At 45.4% G+C, this 23678-nt stretch overlaps 1 protein-coding gene across 2 annotated transcripts in view; it reads right to left on the bottom strand.

Moving 5' to 3' along the window:
- The window catches only part of PIP4P2 (phosphatidylinositol-4,5-bisphosphate 4-phosphatase 2), an 82634-nt gene that overhangs the window by 43334 nt on the left and 15622 nt on the right, over positions 1-23678 (bottom strand). The window contains exon 1 of one of the 2 annotated variants that reach the window (XM_075826002.1): positions 13064-13129. The exons of the other annotated variant lie outside the window; for it this stretch is intronic. Within the exon in view, the coding sequence (XP_075682117.1) occupies positions 13064-13115 (52 nt within the window). The 5' untranslated portion in view covers positions 13116-13129. Of the gene's footprint in view, positions 1-13063; positions 13130-23678 lie in introns of those variants that run through there. 2 annotated transcript variants of the gene reach the window in all.

Genomic DNA, 23678 nt, shown 5'->3' with positions numbered 1-23678 from the left:
TAATTTGTTCGTAAATAGGTTAAAGATTTAATCTAATAGTTAGAATGTGTGCTAGTTTGTTTGCTTTTGCAGCTTACCTGTTAATGACCCTGTCCAACTGCCATGTATAACTGCCAGGACACTTTGACAATATGACACTTGGACAGAGATGACTTCTACCATGACTAGACATTCCTTCCAGACAGGACGGGATGTCTATTCACAATCCCGGCACTTCGTTAACGTTTGTTTGGTACTTACAGCAGAGCAAGCGTAATCAAGCGAGATCTCGCTGTAAATGACAGGTTACAGCGAGATTACGCTTTGCTCTGCTGTAAGTACCAAACAAACGTTAACGAAGTGCAGGGATTGTGAATAGACATCCCGTCCTGTCTGGAAGGAATGTCTAGTCACGGTCTAAACACTTCAGTAACATTAATATGTCAGTATAAGACCGCACATAGCGAACAACGCAGGGTCACTATGCGCTGTCTAAATGAATGGAGGGAAGTGCATGACGCTGGTTGGTCAGCATCATACACTCCTCTGTACAATGCCCACTTGGTCTAAAGTAAAAACATGCCCAATTGGGTATTAAGAAGCTAATTAGCATAAAGCTAAAATCGCTCCTAATGTGGTAAAAAGTTTTTCTAAATAAAAAGCACTGCTGTCACCTACATTACAGCGCCCATCTCCTTATGTAGGAGATAGGGCACTTATAATGTGGTGACAGAGTCTCTTTAACAAAAAACGGTCGAAAATACAGAGCTGTTTTCAAGGGAAAACAGCCTTTGATTTTCAGCCGTTTTTTAAGCAACTTTGCATTTCTCTTGGCGTTTTGTACGGCTGTTTTTGGAGCAGTTTTTCTATTCAGTCAAGGAAAAAGACTCCAAAAACGGCTCAAGTGACAAGCACTTTTTTTTTCTTTTTTTTAAATGCCCGCGTAAAAAACGCCCCGTGGGAACGGAACGCCGCTTTTCCCATTGAAATCAATGGGCAGATGTTTGGAGGCGTTCAGCTCCCGCATTTTTAGCTGTTTTTCGGTGCGTTTACGACCTAAAAAACGGCTGAAAATAGGCCGTATGAACATACCCTAACAGTTATGGCTCTCAGAATGTGATGAAACATAAGAATTTTTTTTTCTACCAAATAGCTTTTTCTTTGTAAAAGTAGTAAAATATGAAATAATTGTTTTCCTATTTTCTGTTGTCTAAAACCTGGGTGCGTCATATAGTCAGGTGTATCTTATAGTCCGAAAAACACGGCACATTTATTTTCAGAAAATATTATGTCTCCAAAATTTCTGCTTACTCCCGGATTTTGTCACTGAGCTTTCATGCCCTGTTGATGCCGGGTGGTGGAAACCACCCAGTTATATATTTATCTAATAGCCACAGAAAGAAATGGGTCTGATTGTGAGGAAACAGAAGAACGTGGAGATATTAAAAAAAGGCTCTAGGGGGCGTGGCTTAACTATGGCACCATGAACACGCGTCTTGGAGGAGCTCCGCCACACCGAGTGCAAAAAACAGACTTTTCTACCACATTTACACTCTGGCGAATGCCGGAAAACGTAGGGGATCCTACACTGCAGCCTCCTGCACATCTTCCAGGAGCTCAGCACGAAGCCAGAGCATAGACCGGTTCCTCGTGGCCTCCTGTTCCTCTGCAATTTCGTCAGACATGGAGGATATGGCGCTGCAGCGCTCACCTCCTCCTCTCTCTGGTGACGGTCACCCTCAGATGACACTGCCCTCATTGCCACAAGTCGACGTACTGGATCCCTCGGTCTGGAGATCACTTAAAGGAGGTAGGTCATGATGCCTCCTCCATGTCGCATCCTTCCGAGGGTGCGCCCGCTATCTTGAGGCTGCCACCCTTCTCAGGGTAACAGACACACCAATCAGGCCTCCATGCTGACCTACAGCACCTGCGCGGCTTAATTCAGGCTCTACTGACTAGACAAGATCTAGACTCCCTGGTCTCCCAGGATTGAGCTATCACACCAGCAAGCTCTTACAGAAACTCTTTCCGATGTTGAACTAACCAATGGATCACACGCCACGGAACAAAAACGTGTCCAACATGGACGCCAGGGTTGCAGCCCTTGAACGTGAATCAACTTTGTTTAGATCGCATCTACAATCTCTGGCCCTTCAGATGGACGTTTAGGAAAATACAGGTTGATGCAATAATGTTTGCCTCAAAGGCCTCCCTGAACTTGGCCCACAGGATGATCTCCCTAACTAACAGGCCTGTAGATGCTGCCTTCCTTATGGATAGAGTCCACAGAGTGTCTCGTCTGGGCCCTACTGACCCTTCTAATCCCAGAGACGTATTGTGTCGCCTCCACTACTACAAAGACAAAGATATGATTGTGCGAGGAGCTTGGTCGCATGGCCCATTAACAATGGAGGGAAGCCCGGTCAAGGTATACCTGGACGTCTCTTCCAAAACGTTATATATGAGGTGCACTCTAAATAAACTCCTGCAGAAAATTAAAACGTCAGGGGCCAACTACAGATGGGGTCATCAGTTTCACGTCATAATCAAAAAAGACTATAATACTTTCATATTACGTCACCATTCTGACCTTGAGGATCTGTTTCAATTCCTGCAGATTGCTCCCTTTCCAGTTCATGACTGGCTGTCTCTTGGAGGCTCCGATTTACAGCCACGTGGAAAACCACGTCGCACAAGACATCTATCTACTAATCGTCCCTACCTACTGGACCACCGTCCTGCTCTTCTCGACCTCTGTCGGGCTTTCTCCTGAAGCTTAATTCCTCTTCTACCCTAAAGGATCCCTCTCATATATATCATGATCTGCTACCATCGAACATTGCCTATTCATTCAAAATGCTCTCTTGTGCAACTACATTCTGTCTACCCGCATGACTACTATGCCTTAACAAGGGCATTCCAACAACATTGCTTCATTAGTCTTACCGGACACAGAGATGTGATTTGGATGTCTACTACTCAACTTACTTGCACTGCTGACATGCCGATAACTTCTATAGACTTCGACCTACACCAGATGCTCACAGTCCTCAGATGTCCCTGCTCTACCGGCTGCAAGACCTTGTCGTATGGGTGTGGAGTGTTTGCCTCCTTCCTGGTGTCCGGCTGCGGTCCCAGTTGGTCCCCTATGGACCCTCTTCCTAACTTCATGGTCTGAGTCCATAGTTTCCTCACCTGGCCTATCCCGGGGGCCAGCCAGGGATGCACCCTGGACATCGTTTGTCCCTTCACCGGTAATGTTTTTTCTCTCTTTTTCATTTTATTTATATATTTACTGTCCGTTAGATTTTCTGTTTTCCCACCTCCAACATCTCCCCCACATCCTCTCTCCTGTCTGGATAGGTTTTTTAAGTGTAACCTGTGTAACTCGATCCTAGTGTTCATACAATTGTGATTACGGTTGCCTCTACCCCTGGGATGAAATCCTAATGTTCTTGCTTTCATAGAGGAGTTGGCCTTTGGGCCTCTACATCGTTCTACTCTTCTTCTGCTCTACCTATCCCTTAACTCTTCCCTCCCCCCACCTCTCTTTTACTCACCTCTTTGTGCTCCACATACAGACAGGAATGTCGCAACGGGTTCAGACTGGTTTGGTAGTGGGATTACTTGACATCAAGGGCCTAAATAGCCCAGAGAAGCGCTCACTTCTCTTAAACCTCCTAAAGGGTAAACACGTTCACGTTTCTTTTCTTCAAGAAACCAATCTATAAATTGTTTGATGCAATATCTTGGGCCTACGTGCCCTTGTCCCTTCCACCCGTTTTTCTTTTTTGTTTCCTTGCTTGATATGGTCCTAGTTTGAAAAAGCAAATAAAGAATTTACAAAAAAAAGAAAGCCATCTATGTGCACAAAAACCTTTCAAACTTTCCATTTTGTGGTTCCCACATGCCTGCCATAGTCACACCTCTGACCCGAAATCCAGAGAGACTAGTATCCTGATTTCTCTATCCCTTCCCTGGGTTTTTCTTGATTCTCGCAGTGATTGAGATGGACGTATGCTGTTGCTCAAGGGCTCTATCGCCTCCCAAACCTACACCTTTGCCTCACTATACCTACCCAATATTGGTCAAGGTACAACTTTCTTGAATCCATTCACGAGTTTGGGGACTAGAACGTCACGTTAGACCCTTCTCTAGACGTTTCGACTGGAACTTCTGCTCGCTCACCTTCACGAACACCACTTAGACACTTGGCGTTTACCCCATCCCTCTGACAAGGACTTTTCATTCTACTCTACAGTACATGATACATATTCTAGACTCTACCTCTTTTTTCTTAAACACTAAGACCTCTATTCCCTCAAACTGACTGACATTGACACGATTACATTTTCCAATCAAGCTTGTATTTTCACTCCGCTCCCCAATCCCGTCCTTTTACTCACAAATACGGTAATAAATGTAGCAAATCCCTCGCCAGATCTCTGTGTATCCAGCAATCTCACTCCTACGTACAGTTTATAGCCACTCCCTTCCGCCCGTGTGCCCATCTTCCATTAGAAATAGCAGCACCCTTTCGTGATTATTATGCCACCTTGTATAACAGATTCTAGTAACCAGTCCACACACTCTAGTGAATTTCGCTCACGAATTAAATCTTATATTGCGGGTTCTGATTTGCTTGCTATTTCAGAAGCTAATATAACTACTTTAGAATCCCTAATCACAGAACAGGAACTGAACTTTGCCATCAAACATTAACGGACAGGCAAAGCCCCGGGCCAGGCGGCTTTACACTCCCATACTACAAGGCATTCCCCAATACGATGCTCCCACACCACCTTACCTCATGGAATTACCTGTCCTCTTCCTCATCCCTACCTCCTGGTTCTCTCAGAGCACACATAGCAGTGATTCCTAAACCCAGCAAGTATCCCTCCAAATGTCACAGCTACAGACCTATAACCCTCCTTAACGTGGACATAAAACTCTTTGCAGAGCTCCTTTCGGCAGAGAAGCTCGCGACAATACCACAAAGACTATAAATCTCATTTATAGGGCGAAAATTTCTAACACTCCCTTTTTTACTTTCCACCAATTCCGAAGAGGCCTTTGACAGGGTTACTTGGATTTACACGGAGGAGACCCTGCTACAACTTGGTATCAAGAAGGCACATGATGCGCTGGGTGATGTGAGGATGTTCCCCTCTGCTAAGGTTCGAGTGAACGGCATCCTCTGAGGATTTTTCCATACATAATGGAACCAGACAGGGTTGCCTTTTGTCCCCTTTAATATTTATTCTTACCATGGAACCTTTCCTTCGTCACATCAGATTAAACTCCGATGTTATGGGCATTAAAACAGATACGCGAGGGGATAAAAGTTACGGCATACACGGATGACCTCTTATTTTTCCTTTCCAACCCTTCCAAACCTAATGCATGAATTCCACCTCTTCTCCCAACGCTCTAATTTTAAAATTTATTTCTCTAAGTCGGAAGCGATGAATGTCTCCCTTCCTTCTCATTCAATACCTTCCTTAGAACAATCCTTTAGCTTTCACTAGAAGAAAACAGCCCTCAATTACATTGTGGTTAAGATCCCGGCTGACCTGAAAGATCTCTTTAAACTAAACTTCCCTCCTCTCCTTGCTAACATACGGACAGATTGTACCAGATGGTCGAAAGGCAGATTCACATGGATGGGTTCGCTGTACCCTTTTTTAAATTAATGTATTCCCGCGAATCCTATTCTTGTCCCAGGTCCTCCCAATTGCCATGCCAATATAATTTTTCCAAAATGGTTAACTCACTCCAAATTTCATTCATCTGGGCAGGCAAACCACGGAGACTTAAACGTACGTTACTGTGTAGACCCAGAGAAACTGGTGGCTTAGCCCTTCCCGACATTAGATCCTACTAAATTACCTCACATCTCTCCAGGGTAGTCGACAGGTGCAGGCACTCCTCTATTAAACCTTTGGTAACTCAAACAAAGTTTCACCAATATCCCCCTTTCTGCAACCCCTTGGCTAGAACCAGATCACATGAAATCTTTACGCCAACATCCCATACCATACCTTGTCTGCGATCTACACTCTCCTGCAAAACCCCTCCAATACATCCCCTCCTACTTATCTAAACACAATGGGAAGCAGACGAACATATCTTTCTCTCCCTCTCAACAAACACGTATCCTCACATTGGCTCACAAGACATCTATAGCGTTCTCGCTATCAAGAGTCTAGCTATAAACTTCTCTCTCACTGGTATAGAGTCCCAACACGTTTGCATACCAGATTCCCTAATGCATCCCCCCTTTGCTGGAAATGCGGCACGGAGAATGGTACCTTCCTCCACACTTTCTGGTCCTTCAACCTTTTAACATTATGCTGGGAAGGAGTGACTCGGGTGATCCGGCAAGTTACGGACACTGGACTAGCCTTGCATTCGGCTCTCTTCCTTCTCCATCACTGCGATATTCCAGCCAAAATCTACAAGAGCTCTCTGCTCCACTTTCTAGTGATGGCAGCTTGTTATCGCATCCCCCTGAAATGGAAACAATCTTCTCCTCCCACTTTATCCCTCTGGATTTCCAAGGTCAACTACCTCAGGCACATGGAAGATCATCCGCTTTCTTTTTTTACTGCTGTGATTTTGTTCTCTTTCTTGTAAAATGTACCTTTTTTGGACGCAAAAATAAAAGAATTTAAAAAATAAATACATTTTTTTTAAAAAAGGCTCTGGAATCAGGGGAGACTGAATTCTGGCAACAATTAAAAAATTTTTTTTGGACATCCTCTTTAAGTTAGTTCATAGGTTTTAAACAGATTAAAGCAGATTAAAGCTGCCACTACTTAGTACTTAATAGTACCTACATATTACTTGGCACCAGGGGTTGCACTCAATATTTTTTTGCAGAGTAAAAAAAAAAAAAAAAAATTGCATTTTTAAAGGAGTATTTTTAGTCAAGGAGGAGTATTTAAATTTGCAGTTACTGAATTTAAAGATAACCTTTTACCTGCCCATACACGTGTAGCTGAGTGCATCATGTAATAGGCACTGCTGCACAAACGTGCTCACTTTAAAAAAACAATAATTCCATCCTCAGTTATTTAGATAGATATCAGTACCATTATATTTGGCACCCCATATATAATTAACCCCCTGAACTGTCAATGGGGCGTTTCTTTATTTCTAAATGGCATTGGGGCGTGTTACTTATCGCTCTGAAACTGTCCAATCAGCTACGGACAGTGTGAGAGCGGCTTGTGCTGTGTGATCTCTCTCGTGAGATCACACAGTCTTGTCGCTCTGCGAAGTGCGTGCACCCACGCGCATGCCCGTTCGCACGCACATCAATGACGTAGCCGCTCCCGACACTCCCGCCACCACAGAACCGAAGACTAGGAGAAGATCTACTCACATCCGAAGATGTGCGTGCGAACAGGCGTGCGATCTTGTGAGAGATCACACAGCACAAGCCGCTCTCACACGGTCCATAGTTGATTCGATAGTGCCAGAGCGATAAGTAACACGCCCCATGCCATTTAGAAATAAAGAAACAACCCCCTGAACTGTCAAGGGGGCATTTACATATCGGGCGCGAAATACGACGGCACCAATATCTAAATGAAGGAGTAGGATAGAATTATTTTTTAAAGTGAGGTTTGTGCAGCAGTGCCTATTACATGCTGCACATGTATGGATGGGTGAAAGTTTCTCTTTAAAAGTAAAGAAACTGAAAAATATTTAGTTAAACAATCCACAGTCTGACCATAGAGTAAGGCCTCATGCACACGACCGTAGCCATGTGCAAGGCCGTGATTTCCAGGTCGGCCGGCCACGGAGTGACAGCCACGAGCCACCCGCAAATCGCGGCCATTATTTTCAAAGAGCCCAGACCGCAGAACACGGCCGTAATAAGGTTTGCCAGTTCTTTCTGCGGTCCGGGCTCTGGGGACATGTACGGACCGTGAAAACCACGGTCGTGTGCATGGCCCCATAGGAATGAAGGGGGCCGCAATTCTCCCGTGGATTTTCGGGGGAATTGCGGCCGCAAAAGCACGTTCGTGTGCATGGGGCCTAAGTAGTATATGCAGACAGACAGATAAACATCTGACATCTATCTCTATGACACGACGGGCTCATTCAGACGATAGTAATACTCGTCCACGTGCTGTGCGTTGAAATCACTCACAGCACATGGACCCATGCAATTCAATGGGGCCATTCACACATGCCGTTTTTCACGCAGCTTGTCATTTACACAATTGCGTTTTTTTATGCGTGTGTTTGTTGCGTGAAACGGACTGCATGTCCTATATTGGTGGGTTTTCACCTAATCGCCCATTGAAGTTTATGGGTGCGTGAAAACATCAGTGTGCTGTCCGTGTTTCAAGCAAATACATTGAAAAGCAGAGAAAAAATAAACAAAAAGAAATGAAGTGCTTACACAGACGTGAAAAACGCCCACATGCAAAGCACACTGATGCCAATATGCAACACACACGGACAAGAAAGGTAGGAAAAACGCTGCATATTTTTACCCGCGCAAATCGGACACGATCGTCTGAATGTAGCCTAAACTTCATCAGGAGATCTGGGGGCGCCGTTTTGTACGTGGGCAGGATGAGGTATTATTTTAAACTGTTGTACGGTCCCATCATAGCTGGACTGCTGGGCAGCTTCAGCGCACATCACCCAAGCACACAGAGGAATTACTGGCTCAATGTGCCGTTACCTAAGTGACGTAATTTAGAGCTCCCGGGGGTCCAACGCTGTTAGCGTCTCAGTACAAGAGTTTAAAGAAGAAGGAGGTCCTGAATCTATTCATACGTAAATTATTTAAAATACTCATACTGAGCCGCCAGCGCCGTTCTTCAGCCCAAAATGAATGCAGTCTCATGCATATGGACATTCAGAAAATGCAGATGCCTTTACATGCGCCAATGACACCTGTAGAGGCGTAATTGCAACCTGTGCTTGGCGCACAGACTATCTAAGTGCATTGTATAATGATGGGATTAAAAGAACATGTTTTTAAATCATCCTAACTCTGCGGGCAAACATCTCAACAATGCGAAACTCCCAATATTCTCAAGCCAACAGATACTGACAGAAAATAGGTGTGAACAGAGCTTAAATACTTTAATAACAATGTCTGAACTAAACTGTTTAAGTCTTCACAATAAGGCTTTATGCACAAAACAAAGTCTGCTTGAGGCACACAGAGTCCTTTTGGTTCCTTATTATAGAGTCATCACAGACCATGTGGAATGCCAAGTCTCCATCTACAGCTTCTACAAACCAGCATGCCTTGTCAAATGGATCATCTTTATCCACCTGTTCCTTCCTCAATCAATTGTGATCTTTATTCCCAGGAGTCGCGAGTTGTAATCTGGCACAAATGTGCCGATACAAGCAAATATTTATCATATATGTATCTATACCTTCATAGGTCTCCAACTACACACAAATTGTCCAATATTGTCAAATGATGAACCAATTAGGTTGGGGAAACGCATTGGGACGGTTATGAAGTGTCAGTGTTGTGATTGTTCTATGCAATATTTGGTGCTTAGAAATTACACTAATTGTGTGTGGTAGAAATTTTTGCATCCCTGGAGTTTGTCCATAGGTGGTGTACGGCACCACGCCATCTAGATATCATTTTCTGGATACTGCAGGTGATTATTGTGTATTCTTTATTTGACTCAACCCTGGTTATGTCAGGGGTATTTGTATTAAGAAAAAATTACCCACAGTATTTTAATCTTAATAATGAATAGAGGTTATGTTTTATGAAGAGTTCCCACTCTCTGATACTACTTGATTCTTTGGGGAACCCACACATTGATTTCAGTGATAATATATCTTACAGGGATATCGTCTGAATCTGTGAAAAAAAAAAACAACCTCTGTGTACCTATGTATGAAATATGACATATACAAAAGGTACAGCATAGGCCTATGGATTTGTATGGCTGCTGTATTCGTAATATGGCCATGTGTATAAGCACTTGACGTCCTGACAATATTTTTTTTTAGAAGGTAGGACATTCAGAATGCAACTGTACGAGGCTTGATGCTGTTGTATCTCTAGTCGTACATAAAATAGGATATGCAGGATGAATACATCTGTTGCGTTACTCCTGAGAGAAGGCTTATCCGCCATGTGACACCCCCCAAGGGAGAACATAGACATGAGCGTTATCCACAGGGCTCATTAAATTATTTCTTGTGATCACTGTGCCGGGATCTAATCTGTAGATTCATATCAAAGTAAGGCTGCATTAGCTGAAGTAGACAATCTTGTATAGTCAGCTAGTTCTGCACGCTTGAGGCACAGCTTTGTGATGGATGGTCCATTTGCTTATATTCTCTTTATTAAATTAGATTACGTATTATCGAGCAGGATGCCGGATTATGTAGAGACGCAATTTATATTCCACATGCAAAGACCTTCTCCCCCTGTTTCAAGAAATATATATATTTACCTTGTGTCTTAAAGAATCCATTTAGTGAATAAAAGACATCTGTTGCTTTAAGACAAGTATATTAATGCCGATTTTGTATGTTTCTTAGTTAGCTAGATGCGTCCTTGGTTCTCATGTGAAATTTGTTGTAAGATGCCTGGTGACTTTGAAACTGAAACAGCTCTTTCATAAGGAAAGGGGGAGAGGGAGTGGAGGGTATAAAGATACTTTTAGTGAGAGACACATTCCTTATTATTTGTTGCTATCCTAATATTCACAGACACATGTGAATATAACTGCTCCACACTCCCCCCATTTAGAAGAACAAGCTATTGTATTCTTGTCTGCAGCCTGACTTCAGCATCTAATGAAAAATTATAGTCCTACATTTGAAATGTAATGCATGTCTGTGATTGGCTCAATATGAAATATTCTCATTGTATGCTATTGGCTGAATCCGAGTTAGTCATATTGTAAATGATTGGCTGAAATTAAGCCCACTCCCTTTAATGAATGATATTATTGTAATTGTTTTAGCAATAAACCCCAGAGGAATATACAAGTATGGTCTGTGTCACTTACTTCTCTACGATATAATCTATGATTAGGATCTGGATAAATCTCCTTGAAGGAGTGTCGGTTGAAACACTAGTCTAAAATTTCAGTCGAATATATTTTGAGCCATGACTTCAACAGTTTCAATAAGTTTAGAGATGTTCAACTATAATATCAAGTCAGCGAGAATGACAGAAATGGATTAAAATACAATTACTTAGTCTTTGCTTTGCAATTTTCACAGCGATCAAAAAGGGATTTAGCCAAAAAGTAACATTGAACCATCACTATAGCAGTTAAACTGGCCAAACAATTATCTACTTTGTAAATTTAGTGGCTGAAGTCCTTGGCGTATAACCCTGTCCAACATATTCCATATTGCAGTACAGAGATCACTTATATCAGTCCCTGTCCCTTAAGGGGCTTACAAGCAAATTTCCCTATCTCCTCCACATACATGCACTCGGGCCAATTTCATAGGAAGTCAATTTACTAATCAGTATGTTCTTTGGAATGTGGGCGGAAACTATAAAACCCGGAAGAAACCCACGCAAACACAGGATGAACATACAAACTCCTTGGTCAAACCCTAGGCCCCAGTGCTGGAAGGTAACAGTGTTAACCACCAAGACACCTCAGATAGTATATAGATTATACAGTAAAGGCACCCTAGGAGTCATTTTATACAGTTGCATGTTAAAGGGGTTTTACTATCAGGGACATATCCACAGGATATGTCAAATGTCAGATGCGGGTCCCACCTCTGGGACCCGCACCTATCTCTAGAAATGGGCCCCCGAAAGCCCGTTCTACCACTCTGTGTTCCAGGTGAAGCGTGCGATTCCCGACCATGAAGACTAAAACAGCGTAGCTCACTGAGCTACGCGGTTTCCGTAACTCCCAAAGTAGTGAATGGCAGTTACAGAAACAGCATAGCATGCGAGCTACGCCGTTTCCATAACTACCATTGAGTTCTATGGGAAAACCACTATAAATGCTGTGGTCACTATTGACCGCGACATTTAACTGGTTAAACGGCCCGGAACAGCGATATCGCTGCTCCTGGCCGTTAGAGCAGCGTGTCAGAAGCTCACACCTGCAGTGTATGGAGCGTGCTCAGCGCGTGAGCACGCTCCATATACGATCCCCTTCCCACTCCATGATGTGCTGGAACATAAGTAAGGAGCGGTCAGGGGGCTCGGCGCTGCCGGGTTCCTTGACTGCTGATGCAGCGACTTTTTAACAAGATTTATTCTTGCTAAAAACTGCGTCTTACAGTCCCAAAAATACGATAATAAGATACAATTTCTAGCGACCATTTGCCATATCCTTGTTCTAAGAGCTGAGACTGGCACATACGTTTGTATTAGCCAGACAGTGCCCTACTTTGTCTACTACACTGGTACTTGATACTGAGGGAGCCAGCCCTGGTTGTTGCTATTTATATGGAGATTATGTAGAACGTCTTATTCTGCATGATGGTGTACGGAGTGGTTCTTCAATAATCACAGAGGGCAGCAGTTTAAATGGGTTTTATTTAAACAAGTGGCAAACAACACAAGCGGTCCTAAACCAGGATTGGGCTCTCCCCTTTGCAGGAGTTCTAACCAAGTCGGGCTGCGCCAAAGTGTCTGCAGGCTCCGCAGCCTGTTCCCACCGTGCCGCCACGGGACGCTGAGGGGCTACCCTCTAGCCACAGCCTGCCCTGCTACGCCTTGGGTGCACCAGTCACTTAGGAGGAATGTTCTGCGCCTCCGTGGGTCACAGTGGCTGCTACAACACTACCTTCATGGATCCAGACTCCCTCAGCTGCGTACGTGCAATGTGTACTGTTCACACAACCTCAGAGAATGGTACCAGGCCACGGAGTGACACTCTCACACAGTTAAGTCCGAGTCTTTGAATCGGGTACCATCTCTTTAATAGAGAATAATTGCAGTTGCTTTACATTAATTCACCCATTGACAGGTCTCTTCTCAATAATACAGGAGAACAACAGACAGACATCTCCCCACTTATCTCTTCTGGGCCATACTCCAACATGGACCCCACTTTCTAATTCCTCCTAGGCGTCTCCAACTACTCACAGGGTAACCTCCTTGTTCCCCACAGTCTCTCTCTTGTATGGAGGACCTCCATCCTGCAGCTTCTTGTCAGGCTCAGTCACTGGGAGGCCACACTCTCCCCCTACCAAGCTGCAGTAGTCCTCTCTGACTTCCCTGTGTGTTACACACACTCCTTCCTGTTTCCTGCCAGGCAGCTCTATCTCTATGTCACTCATACTGCAGTGACATGGCAGGCATGCAACAGATAACACATAACACATAGGTGTAAACAACACCTCACACAGGGGGGGAACATAGAACGCAGGTACCAACTAACATGGAGGCTGGACTGGGCAGACAGTTCAGTTTAAAGGGGCAGCATCACTCCCTACAATGGTATAACGTGAAGGTAAACCTATACTTACTATCAATGGAGGATTAGCATAGGGTGTTTTGGGCGGCCTCCCGGGGCCCAAGGCCGCCTAAAGCACATTGTAGTTTTGTCGTGACTATACTGCATTGTGTATGTCCTGCAAAAGAAACTTTAGACATAAGGTCACATGACCTCATCTCTGAAGTTCATACTACTGTTTAGAGACCTGCTGGTCATATGACCGCTGCTCCATGAGCAGCAGCAAAATTCCACAGAGAAGATGGAGGTGAGCGGCTATGTAAGTATAAGGGGATGGATTTGTTTAAGGGGTCTGGTGTGGGGTCTGTATTTAGGAGGTTTGGTGTCTATTAGTTTAAGAGGTCTGTATTTAGGGGGTCTGGCCTGGGGTCTATCAGTTTAAGGGGCTTAGGGTCTGTATATTTAGGGGTCTGTTAGTTTAAGGTGTCTTAGATCGTTATTTAGGTGGTCTATTAGTTTATAGGGTCTATTTAGGGGGCCTGTTCTAGGGTCTATTAGTTTAGGGGTCTGGTCTGGGGTCTGTATTACTTAAGGGAGTCCGGTCTGGGGGTCACTATTAGTGTAGGGGGTCACGTCTGGTGTCTGTATTTAGGGGGTCTGGTCTGGGGTCTATTAGTTTATGGGGTCTGTATTAGTTTAGGTGGTCTGGTCTGGGGTCTCTATTATTTAAGGGAGTCAGGTCTGGGGTCATTATTAGTATAGGGGGGGGGTCAGGTCTGGGGTTTGTATTTAGGGGTCTGGTCTGAGGTCTGTATTTATTTAGGGCGCTTGTTCTGGGGTCTGTATTTGTTCTGGTCTGGGGACTGCAATAGTTTAGAAGGTCTGGGGTCTGTATGTATTCTATGATCTAGTCTAGGGTCCAAATTTATTAGTCTGAGTAAAAGGGGTTGTCCGGGCACATCGATGGGTCATCCGTATAAAAACCGGTCCGTGCCCGGACAACCCCTTTAATGTATGGTCCTGGGCCTTGGAGCCTAAATTTGTGTGTTTCTATAGAGGTTGGAAATGGCTGCAGAAGTGATGGACAAAGATGTCTCATCAGGAGAAATCGCCATAACGGTCCGCATCAGATGGAGAAGAAAAGAAAACTACTCCCATCAGAGAAGACGTCACTTGTGAGTCACTGGATCTATAGGGGATCGGTCACCTCTCCTGACTAGGGATGTCACGATACTAGAATTTGGACTTTGATACCGATACTCCGTTTAGTATTGCGATTTCGATACCAATTCGATACTTTGCCAACAGTAATAAAAAAAATTAAAAAAGTTCTTCCGTTTTCTGATGTGAGGCGTGTGGTGTGATGATGAATTTAACCTCCATGTGCCTCACATTAATAGTAATTAACCACATCATGCTTCTCAGTCATAATTGGTTAATATGTAAGGTACTTGATGGGGTTAATTAACCTCCATGTGCCTCACATGAATAGTAAATTCATCACACCTCATGCCCCACAATAAGTGATAGAAAGCAGTTTTTATTTTATGTTTTTACAGCGAACACATCATGTGGTGCAGGTTATTACGGCCGCGCCAATACCCAATCTGTGAATATTTTATGTATTGAGACTTATTTTAATGTTTATTGTAAAACAGGTGTATGTGTATTTTTTATTTTATATTACTTTGTTTTTACTTTATTTTTAAACTTTAATGTACTGGTATATATATCGATATGCCAGCACAATAGCCTGTGTACTGATAGTACACAGGTAAGTCCTAACAACTGCCTAAGTATGCCCTAACAACAGGAAATATGGTAGGACAGCCCTGGGGTCCTTCAATGGACCCTGGGCTGTCTGCCCATATATGGTATGTCCCTCAATCGCGTCACAGGGAATTTCTGTGACGCGATCCAGGGGCATCCCCGCTTCTCACTTCCTCTTGAATGCTGCAGTCAGCTGTGATCGCAGCATTCAGGGGAATAACGGCGGAGATGAGAGGTTTCTCTGATGTTATAAAGCGGGGCTGCGGCTGTGTAATACATTCATTGCCCCGCTCCTGACATTAGTGCGCGCGCGGTCAGCATGAGGTGATGCGGCCGGCGCTGCACTATAATAAGCGGCGGCACAGGCACGGAGGACAAAACAGGAGGATGTTTTGTAGTGCGCCCGCCATGTTCTGTCTTCAGTGCCGCCGCTCATTAGTGCAGCGCCGGCCGTATCAAATCATCCTGATGGCGCGCACTTGTCAGGACTCAGGAGCGGGACAGTGGCTGTATTAAACAGCCGCGGCTCCCCCAGCCATGACTAAGAACACAGCTAGCGTTTGAAACGCGTAGGCTTCCTCAATCCTCTCACTTCTCTCCCAGCACTTGAGGACATCACTCCGATTGACCTCTTTTAAAACAATTTTCATTAAACTTGGAACAAGTTCCTTTTTAGTTGCAGCCACGCTGGATCCAAACTATCTGTTCCTCCTGTATTTCACACAACGCGTGCCGACGCGAGGATCCGTGCGGAGACCATAGTACACCAACCTGTACTTACAAGGTGAGCTGGAGGTTCCCCTCCTCTTTTTTTCTACATGTGTTACTATACTTAGCAGTGCGGACGCACAGCTAAGTATCGAAATACATGAAATAACGGTATCGAACCGTTTGGGGATGCAGAGTATCGAAACAGTATTGAAGTTTCGATGCATCGTGCATCCCTACTCCTGACATGTCTGTTATAGGTAATCCTTGTATTCTACATATATCGGTGTACCCAGGACTAATAGACAAATGCGTGTTACCATTCCCATTGTCAAGTGGATGTGCCCTACACAGTGTGATACTGTCAGCGATGGTTGGAGACAGTCAGTACGTAGGGACACAGCCCTTTGACAAGCGGAATCGTAACCATTTGTCAATGCACGTACAGAAAGGTGGTGTTCACTATAGACACGGTAGAGCGGCGGTGGGGAAGGGGGGCCCAAGTTTGTGGAACAGCCGAGTGCCTATGGTCTACATAATCTGCCACTGCTTACTATGCATGGATAAAAATCAATGCTATTTCCTAAATCATTCTCATGCTTGTCTCGCCCTCTCATCTCACATAGTCATAAGCACTATTTTATGTGACTATTTCTTTCCCATTATGACTGCTATAGTTCACATGTATTTAATCTTGAAGCAGCAGCAGAATATACAAAGCTTTTAGCAGAGCAGCTAATGTCATTCTCACAAATAGAGATGAGCGAACTTATGAAAAGTTTGGCTCGGCTAGTTCGCCGAATTTCACGAATAAGTTCGATGCGGACCGAACCTGTAATTTCCGTGCGCCGAGCATGGTACTGTCAAGGGTGCCGATAGAGTTAATGGGCTGCACTAACTCTTTCAGCAACCTTGACAGTTCATACTACAGCCAAGTCTAAGGATGTTGCTATCGTCCGAAACGCGTAGGCTTTACAGGATCATATTCTCCCATTACCCACACACCAGGACCATACCTTATTGGACTTTTAATGAAAATGTAATTAAACTTGGAAAATCTTTCCATTTTACATTCACCTAAGCGCTGGATTCAACTTCCTTGTTACCTCTGTTCCTGCATCGTGTGCCGACACGAAAAGATCCAGGCGCTGACAGCGACACTCAACATTGTGTCAGGTGAGCTGGAGGATTCCTCCCCTTGTTTCCTTACTTGACAGTTCATACTTACATTCCTCCTGTCCGGCCTCCAGCGATGACGTTTCATCCATGTCGCCGCTGCAGCCAATCACAGGCTGTAGTGGCGGTCACGCTCGTCAGGATGACGTCAGAAGGCCGGCCCCCAGGGATGACGCTTCATCCCACGTGACCGCCTCTGCAGCCAATCACAGGCTGCAGCCGCCACTGCAGCCAATCACAGGCTGCAGCGGCCACTGCAGCCAATCACAGGCTGCAGCGGCCACTGCAGCCAATCACAGGCTGCAGCGGCCACTGCAGCCAATCACAGGCTGCAGCGGCCTCTGCAGCCAATCACACGCTCCTTTCCGGAAATACTCTGTGCTGCCATAAACTCTGTGGACAGGTCAGGATCCTGTTTCTTTTAAATGCTGCTGGGGAACCCGCTCGATCCACTATATAAGGCTGCGCTACAGTGCAGCTTTTAAAAGAAACAGGATCCTGACCTGTCCACAGAGTTTAAGGCAGCACAGATTATTTCAGGAGATGAGCACGGCCGGCCACGAGCAGCCGGTCGTTTTTCCGAGCCGTGCTCCCATTATAAAGTATAGGAGCACGGCCCGTAAAATAAAAAAATAGAACGTGTTCTATCTTTTTAACGGCACGGGCACCTTCCCGTGAGAAAACGGGAAGGTACCCGTGGCTAACAGAAGTCTATGGGCCCGCTATTTCGGGTCGTAATTACGACCCGTAATAACGGGTGTTTTTACGGTCGTGTGCATGAGGCCCCGTAATGACGGGTGGCTACATGTGTGCACCCATCATTACGGCAGCATTGCTAGGCGACGTCAGTAAATAGTCACTGTCCAGGGTGCTGAAAGAGTGAACTGATCGGCAGTAACTGTTTCAGCACCCTGGACAGTGACTACCGATCACAATATAGAGTAACCAGTAAAAAAAAAAAAAAAAAAAAAGGACGTTCATACTTACCGAGAACTTTCTGCTTCCTCCAGTCCGGTCTCCTGGCTGTTGCCTTGGTGACGCGTCCCTCTCGACATCCGGCCCGACATTCCTGGATGACGATACAGCCCATGTGACCGCTGCAGCCAATCACAGGCTGCAGAGGCCTCTGCAGCCAATCACAGGCTGCCGCGTCAGAAAAGAAGGTCGGACTGGAGGAAGAAGAGGGACTCGTCACCAAGACAACGACCGGGTACGTATGAAATGCTTTTTATTTTATATCAGCAGCCTCTTTTCTCTATCAGTGATTGATAGAGACAAGTGGCTGACGATTTGTATAATATTTTTGACCGGGTTCGGTCAAAGCGGGTTCGGCCGAACCCGGTTCACTCATCTCTACCCACAAATATAGAAACGTTACTGGAGGTTCTCATTTGACGTATAGTAGGGATCATGGGGGCAGATATAGAGCCTTATTTATCAAACCTGTATAATAGGGAAAAACATGCCTTGTTGCCCATAGCAGCCAATCACAGTGCAGAGCAGTTTAAGAAATAAATAGCCCCAATTCTGATTGGTTGCTATCGGCAACACAGCAAGTTAATCTATAGACCGTTACCAAATCCATTACAGAACACTACAATCATTCTCTTCCATAAATGGCTGATCAAGTACACAGCAATTGTGCAGACGATAGTGTCCATTTCACCCCTTAGCGACATCAGACGTAGAGTCGGTAGTACGCTACCCAAAAGAGTACCCGGGCTCAGGAGCTGAGCCTGCGCCATATGCGGTGGGTGCCAGCTGTTTCAAACAGCTAAAACCCATCTGCAACAGCCGGAATAATGCCGAACCCGGGCGTTTAACGCCTCAGATGCCGCAGTCATTAGTGACTGAGGCATCTGAGCGATTAGAGGGCTCAGGCTCCCTTTGTCCACCAAAGAAGTTGCAGAGTGCTGATCAGTTGCCATGGCAGCTGGAGGCCTATTGAAGGCCTCCAGGCCGGCCATCAATGCCCTACCAATAAGGATTACTCAAAGAGCACAGATAAAGGCAATAAATAAGTACTGCGGTGAAGTGCAAGAATTTACTGAAGTTTCAAAAATCCCCCTATTCTTAGGTTTTACAAAAAACTATGTAAGCAAAAAGGAAGAGTAAATATAAATGCTATCCCCGGGTTCGTAAAAGTGTGAACTAGTAAAATAGTACATTACTTAACCCACTGGGTAAACGTCGTAGCAATGAAAATATTGCTGTTTTTAGATCACACACACCCCCCCCCCCCCAAAAAAAATATTTTTGTTATAAAATGTAATCAAAAAGTAATGTACCTCATAGTAGTACCAACAAAAACTACCGCTCACCCCGCAAAAAACATGCTCTCACACTGCTCCATCGATGAAAAAATAAAAAATTATGGCTCTCCGATATGTTGAAAAAAAATAAAAATCTAATATATCTATATATATTATATATATCTTTAACAAATTGTTGTTGTTTTTTAAAAAAAACAAACCTAACTATATAAATTTGGTATCATAGCAATCATATTAACCCGAAGAATAAAGTTAACACAGTAAACACCATAGAAAAGAAACCCAAAAGAACAATTGGGGAACTGCTGCTTTTTTGCCAGTCTCCACAAAGAATTTTTTCAGTTTCCCAGTACATTAAAAGATACCGTTAAAAACTACAACTTGTCCTGCAAAAACCAAACCCAAGCCCTCATACGGCTAGATTGACAGAAAAGTGAAAACGTTTTGGCACTTGGAATTTGATGATGGAAAAACTCAAATCAAAAAACTAAAAAAATGATCTGCATCTCTAAGGGGTTAAAGATTTACATAGACCTGGATTTTTTTTTTTTTTTAACTTTAGGCCTTGTTCACAGAGTGCAGATTTTGCATGCATTTTTAAGCCAAAACCAGAATTGGATCCATGAGAGGAGATACTTTAAAAGGGGTATTCCGGTAACAATTTACCCCCTATTTATAGGATAGGTGTTAACTTGCTGATCGGTGGGTGTACGACAGCCAGAACACCCACCATTTAAGAGAATGGGGGTTCCATACCCCTTGTTTGAACCGAGTAGCAGGTCGCTCATGTGCACTCCAGCTCCATTCATTCTCTATGGGAGCGCTGGAGATATCCAATTACAAACGAGGGGTACGGGACCCCAGTTATCGTAAACGGTGGGGGTCCCGTCTGTCGGACACCCACTGATCGTCCTGCGGATAGGGGGTAACTTGTTGTACCCCTTTAAGGCCTTCCTTTGTATATTTCTTCTGCTTAGGTCCCGTTCCTTGGTTTAGTTGAAAAAATACATGCAAAACCTGCAGCGTGAACAAAGTCTAAGGCGGAATTCACACGACAGGGTTTCCCGGCCGGATGCCGGCCGTTCATAAATCGGCCGTCACCCGGCTGCATTAGGAACAATAGACCCCTAATGGGGCTATTCACACGACCGATTTTTTGACGGGCCGAGAAAAGCGGCCGTCAAAAAATGGGACATGCCATAGAAGTCTATGGGGCCGGGTAATACACGGCCATCACCGGAATGTGTCCCGAGTGATGGCCGGGTCTACCGTCGCTCGCGCACTCTCTCCTCCTCCTCACAGCGCAGAGTGCATGTGAGGAGGAGGAGGGTCTTTTTTTGCTCCCTGTAGGATTCGGAGTCGGAATCCCCAATCCCCGGCCGGGGATTGGGTATTCCGCTGCAGGAGAAGTGCGTGACTACACGGTCCATATATGGACACAGCGAAGTCACTCACTTCTGAAGCGGAATTCCCGACTCTATGGCCGGGAATTCCTCTCCAGGAGAAGTCAGTGACTACACTGTCCATATATGGACATTGAAGTCAGTGACTTCTCCTGGAATGTGGTGGCGGGATGGGTGCAACCTACAGGGGGCTGGGCGGCAACACCTACAGGGGGCTGGGCGGCAACACCTACAGGGGGCTGGGCGGCAACACCTACAGGGGGCTGGGCGGCAACACCTACAGGGGGCTGGGCGGCATCACCTACAGGGGGCTGGGCGGCATCACCTACAGGGGGCTGGGCGGCATCACCTACAGGGGGCTGGGCGGCATCACCCACAGGGGGCTGGGCGGCATCACCCACAGGGGGCTGGGCGGCATCACCCACAGGGGGCTGGGCGGCATCACCCACAGGGGGCTGGGCGGCTTCACCCACAGGGGGCTGGGCGGCTTCACCCACAGGGGGCTGGGCGGCTTCACCCACAGGGGGCTGGGCGGCTTCACCCACAGGGGGCTGGGCGGCATCACCCACAGGGGGCTGGGCGGCATCACCTACAGGGGGCTGGGCGGCATCACCTACAGGGGGCTGGGCGGCATCACCTACAGGGGGCTGGGTGGCATCACCTACAGGGGGCTGGGCGGCATTATCTACAGAGAGCGGTGTGTGGCAACAAATTTAAATGAAATTCATCCGATTTTAAAACGGACAGGGAAAAAAACGGATGCAAATCGGGTCCAAATCGGCCGGTAAAAACGGCAACACGGCCCGGAACGGAAGCAAATCGGCCGGGAAAAAATCGGCCAAAAACGACCGATTTTCCCGGCCGACACTCGGACCCTGTCGTGTGAATGAGGCCTAAAAGTTAAGTTTAAAAAAAAACAACAAATATTAGTTTCCTCTTAACCCCTTCAGGACACAGCCTGTTTTGGCCTCGTGGACCCAGATGATTTTTTAAAATATGACATATTTCACTTTATGTGGTAATAACTCCGGAATGCTTTTACCTGTCCAAGCGATTCTGAGACTGTTTTCTCGTGACATATTGTACTTTGTTAGTGAAAAAATTTGGTCGGTAAATTCAATATTTATTTGTGAAAAACTCCAATTTTTTTTGAAAATTTGCAAAAATTGGCATTTTTCTAAATTTAAATGTATCTGCTTGTAAGGGCAGATTCACAAGAACGTTGCGTTTTTGCGCGCGCAAACAACGCGGCGTTTTGCGAGCGCAAAAAACATTTGACAGCTGCGTGTGTCATGCGTGTCTGATGCGCGGCTGCGTGATTTTCGCGCAGCCGGCATCATAGAGATGAGGCTTGTCGACGCCCGTCACTGTCCAAGGTTCTGAAAGAGCTAAATCTTTCAGCACCCTCGACAGTGAATGCCGAACACAACAGCGAAAAACCTGTAAGAAAAAAAAAGAAGATAAAGTTCCTACTTACCGAGAACTTCCCGGCCGTTGCCTTGGTGACGCGTCCTTGGTGACGCGCCTCTCTTGACATCGGGCCCCACCTCCCTGGATGACGCGGCAGTCCAAGTGACCGCTGCAGCCTGTGATTGGCTGCAGCCTGTGCTTGGCCTGTGATTGGCTGGAGCGGTCACTTGAACTGAAGTGTCATCCCGGGAGGTCGGACTGCAGGAAGGAGACAGGAGTAATCGGTAAGTTAGAACTTCGGGTTTTTTTACAGGTTCATGTATTTTGGGATCGCAAGTCACTGTCCATGGTGCTGAAACAGTTTAACTCTTTCAGCACCATGCACAGTGAATGTCTCCCGACGTCACGGACCGGAAATTTTTTTGCCGGGTTCGGCCAAAACGAGTTTGGCCGAACCCGGTGAAGTTAGCTTCGGTTGTCGGGGTTCGCTCCTCGCAAAGACACTCCGTTTGGATGCTTGGAAACAGAAAAGCACGTGGTGCTTTTCTGTTTCCATTCATCCTTTTGACAGCTCGTGCGCTGTTTCAGTCGGTTCGCACGGAAGTGCTTCCGTGCGACCTGCCTGGTTTTCACGCACCCATTGACTTCAATGGGTGCGTGATGCGTGAAATACGCAGTTATTGAACCTGTCGCGTATTTTGCGCAGCGAACAAACGCTGCGCAAAATACACGGACTGTGTGTACTGCCCCATAGACTTCTATAGGGCATTGCGTGCCGCGCGAAAACCACGCGGCCTACACGCTGCCAAATCACGCTCGTGTGAATCCCCCCTAAGACAGATAGTTATATTACACAAAATAGTTACTAGTTAAAGAGGCTCTGTCACCAGATTCTCAAATCCCTATCTCCTATTGCATGTGATCGGTGCAATGTAGATAACAGTAACGTTTTTGTTTTGTTTTTTAAAACGTTCATTTTTGGCCAAGTTATGAGCTATTTTATATATATGCAAATGAGCTTTGAAATGGACAACTGGGCGTGTTTTTTTTCGTATGTCCAACTGGGCGTGTATTGTGTTTTTAACTGGGCGTGTTTACTTGTTTTACTAACTGGGCGTTGTGAATAGAAGTGTATGATTCTGACGAATCAGTGACCAATCAGCATCATGCACTCCTCTATATTCATTTACACAGCAGCATCACGTTCTTACTAGAACAATGTGCAGCCACATACACAAGTGTCCTGATAATGAATACACATGACATCCAGCCTGGACGTCATGTGTACTCAGAACTCTGACACTTCTGAATCCTGTGAGATTTCAGCAAACCGCACGTAATCTCGCGAGATTACGAGGTAAACGAGATTTCGTTTCCCTTGCTGGAAATCTCACAGAAAGAATTCAGAAGTGTCAGGATGATGAATACACATGACGTCCAGGCTGGATGTCATGTGTATTCATTATCAGGACACTTGTGTATGTGGCTGCACATCGTTCTAGTAAGAACGATGCTGCTGTGTAAATGAATGGAAAGGAGTGCATGATGTGGATTGGTCACTGATT

The sequence above is a fragment of the Rhinoderma darwinii genome, chromosome 5, assembly GCF_050947455.1.
Source record: "Rhinoderma darwinii isolate aRhiDar2 chromosome 5, aRhiDar2.hap1, whole genome shotgun sequence".
Lineage (NCBI taxonomy): Eukaryota > Metazoa > Chordata > Amphibia > Anura > Rhinodermatidae > Rhinoderma > Rhinoderma darwinii.
Note: the sequence above shows the minus strand (reverse complement) of the source record. Positions and strands in the feature narration are given on the sequence as shown.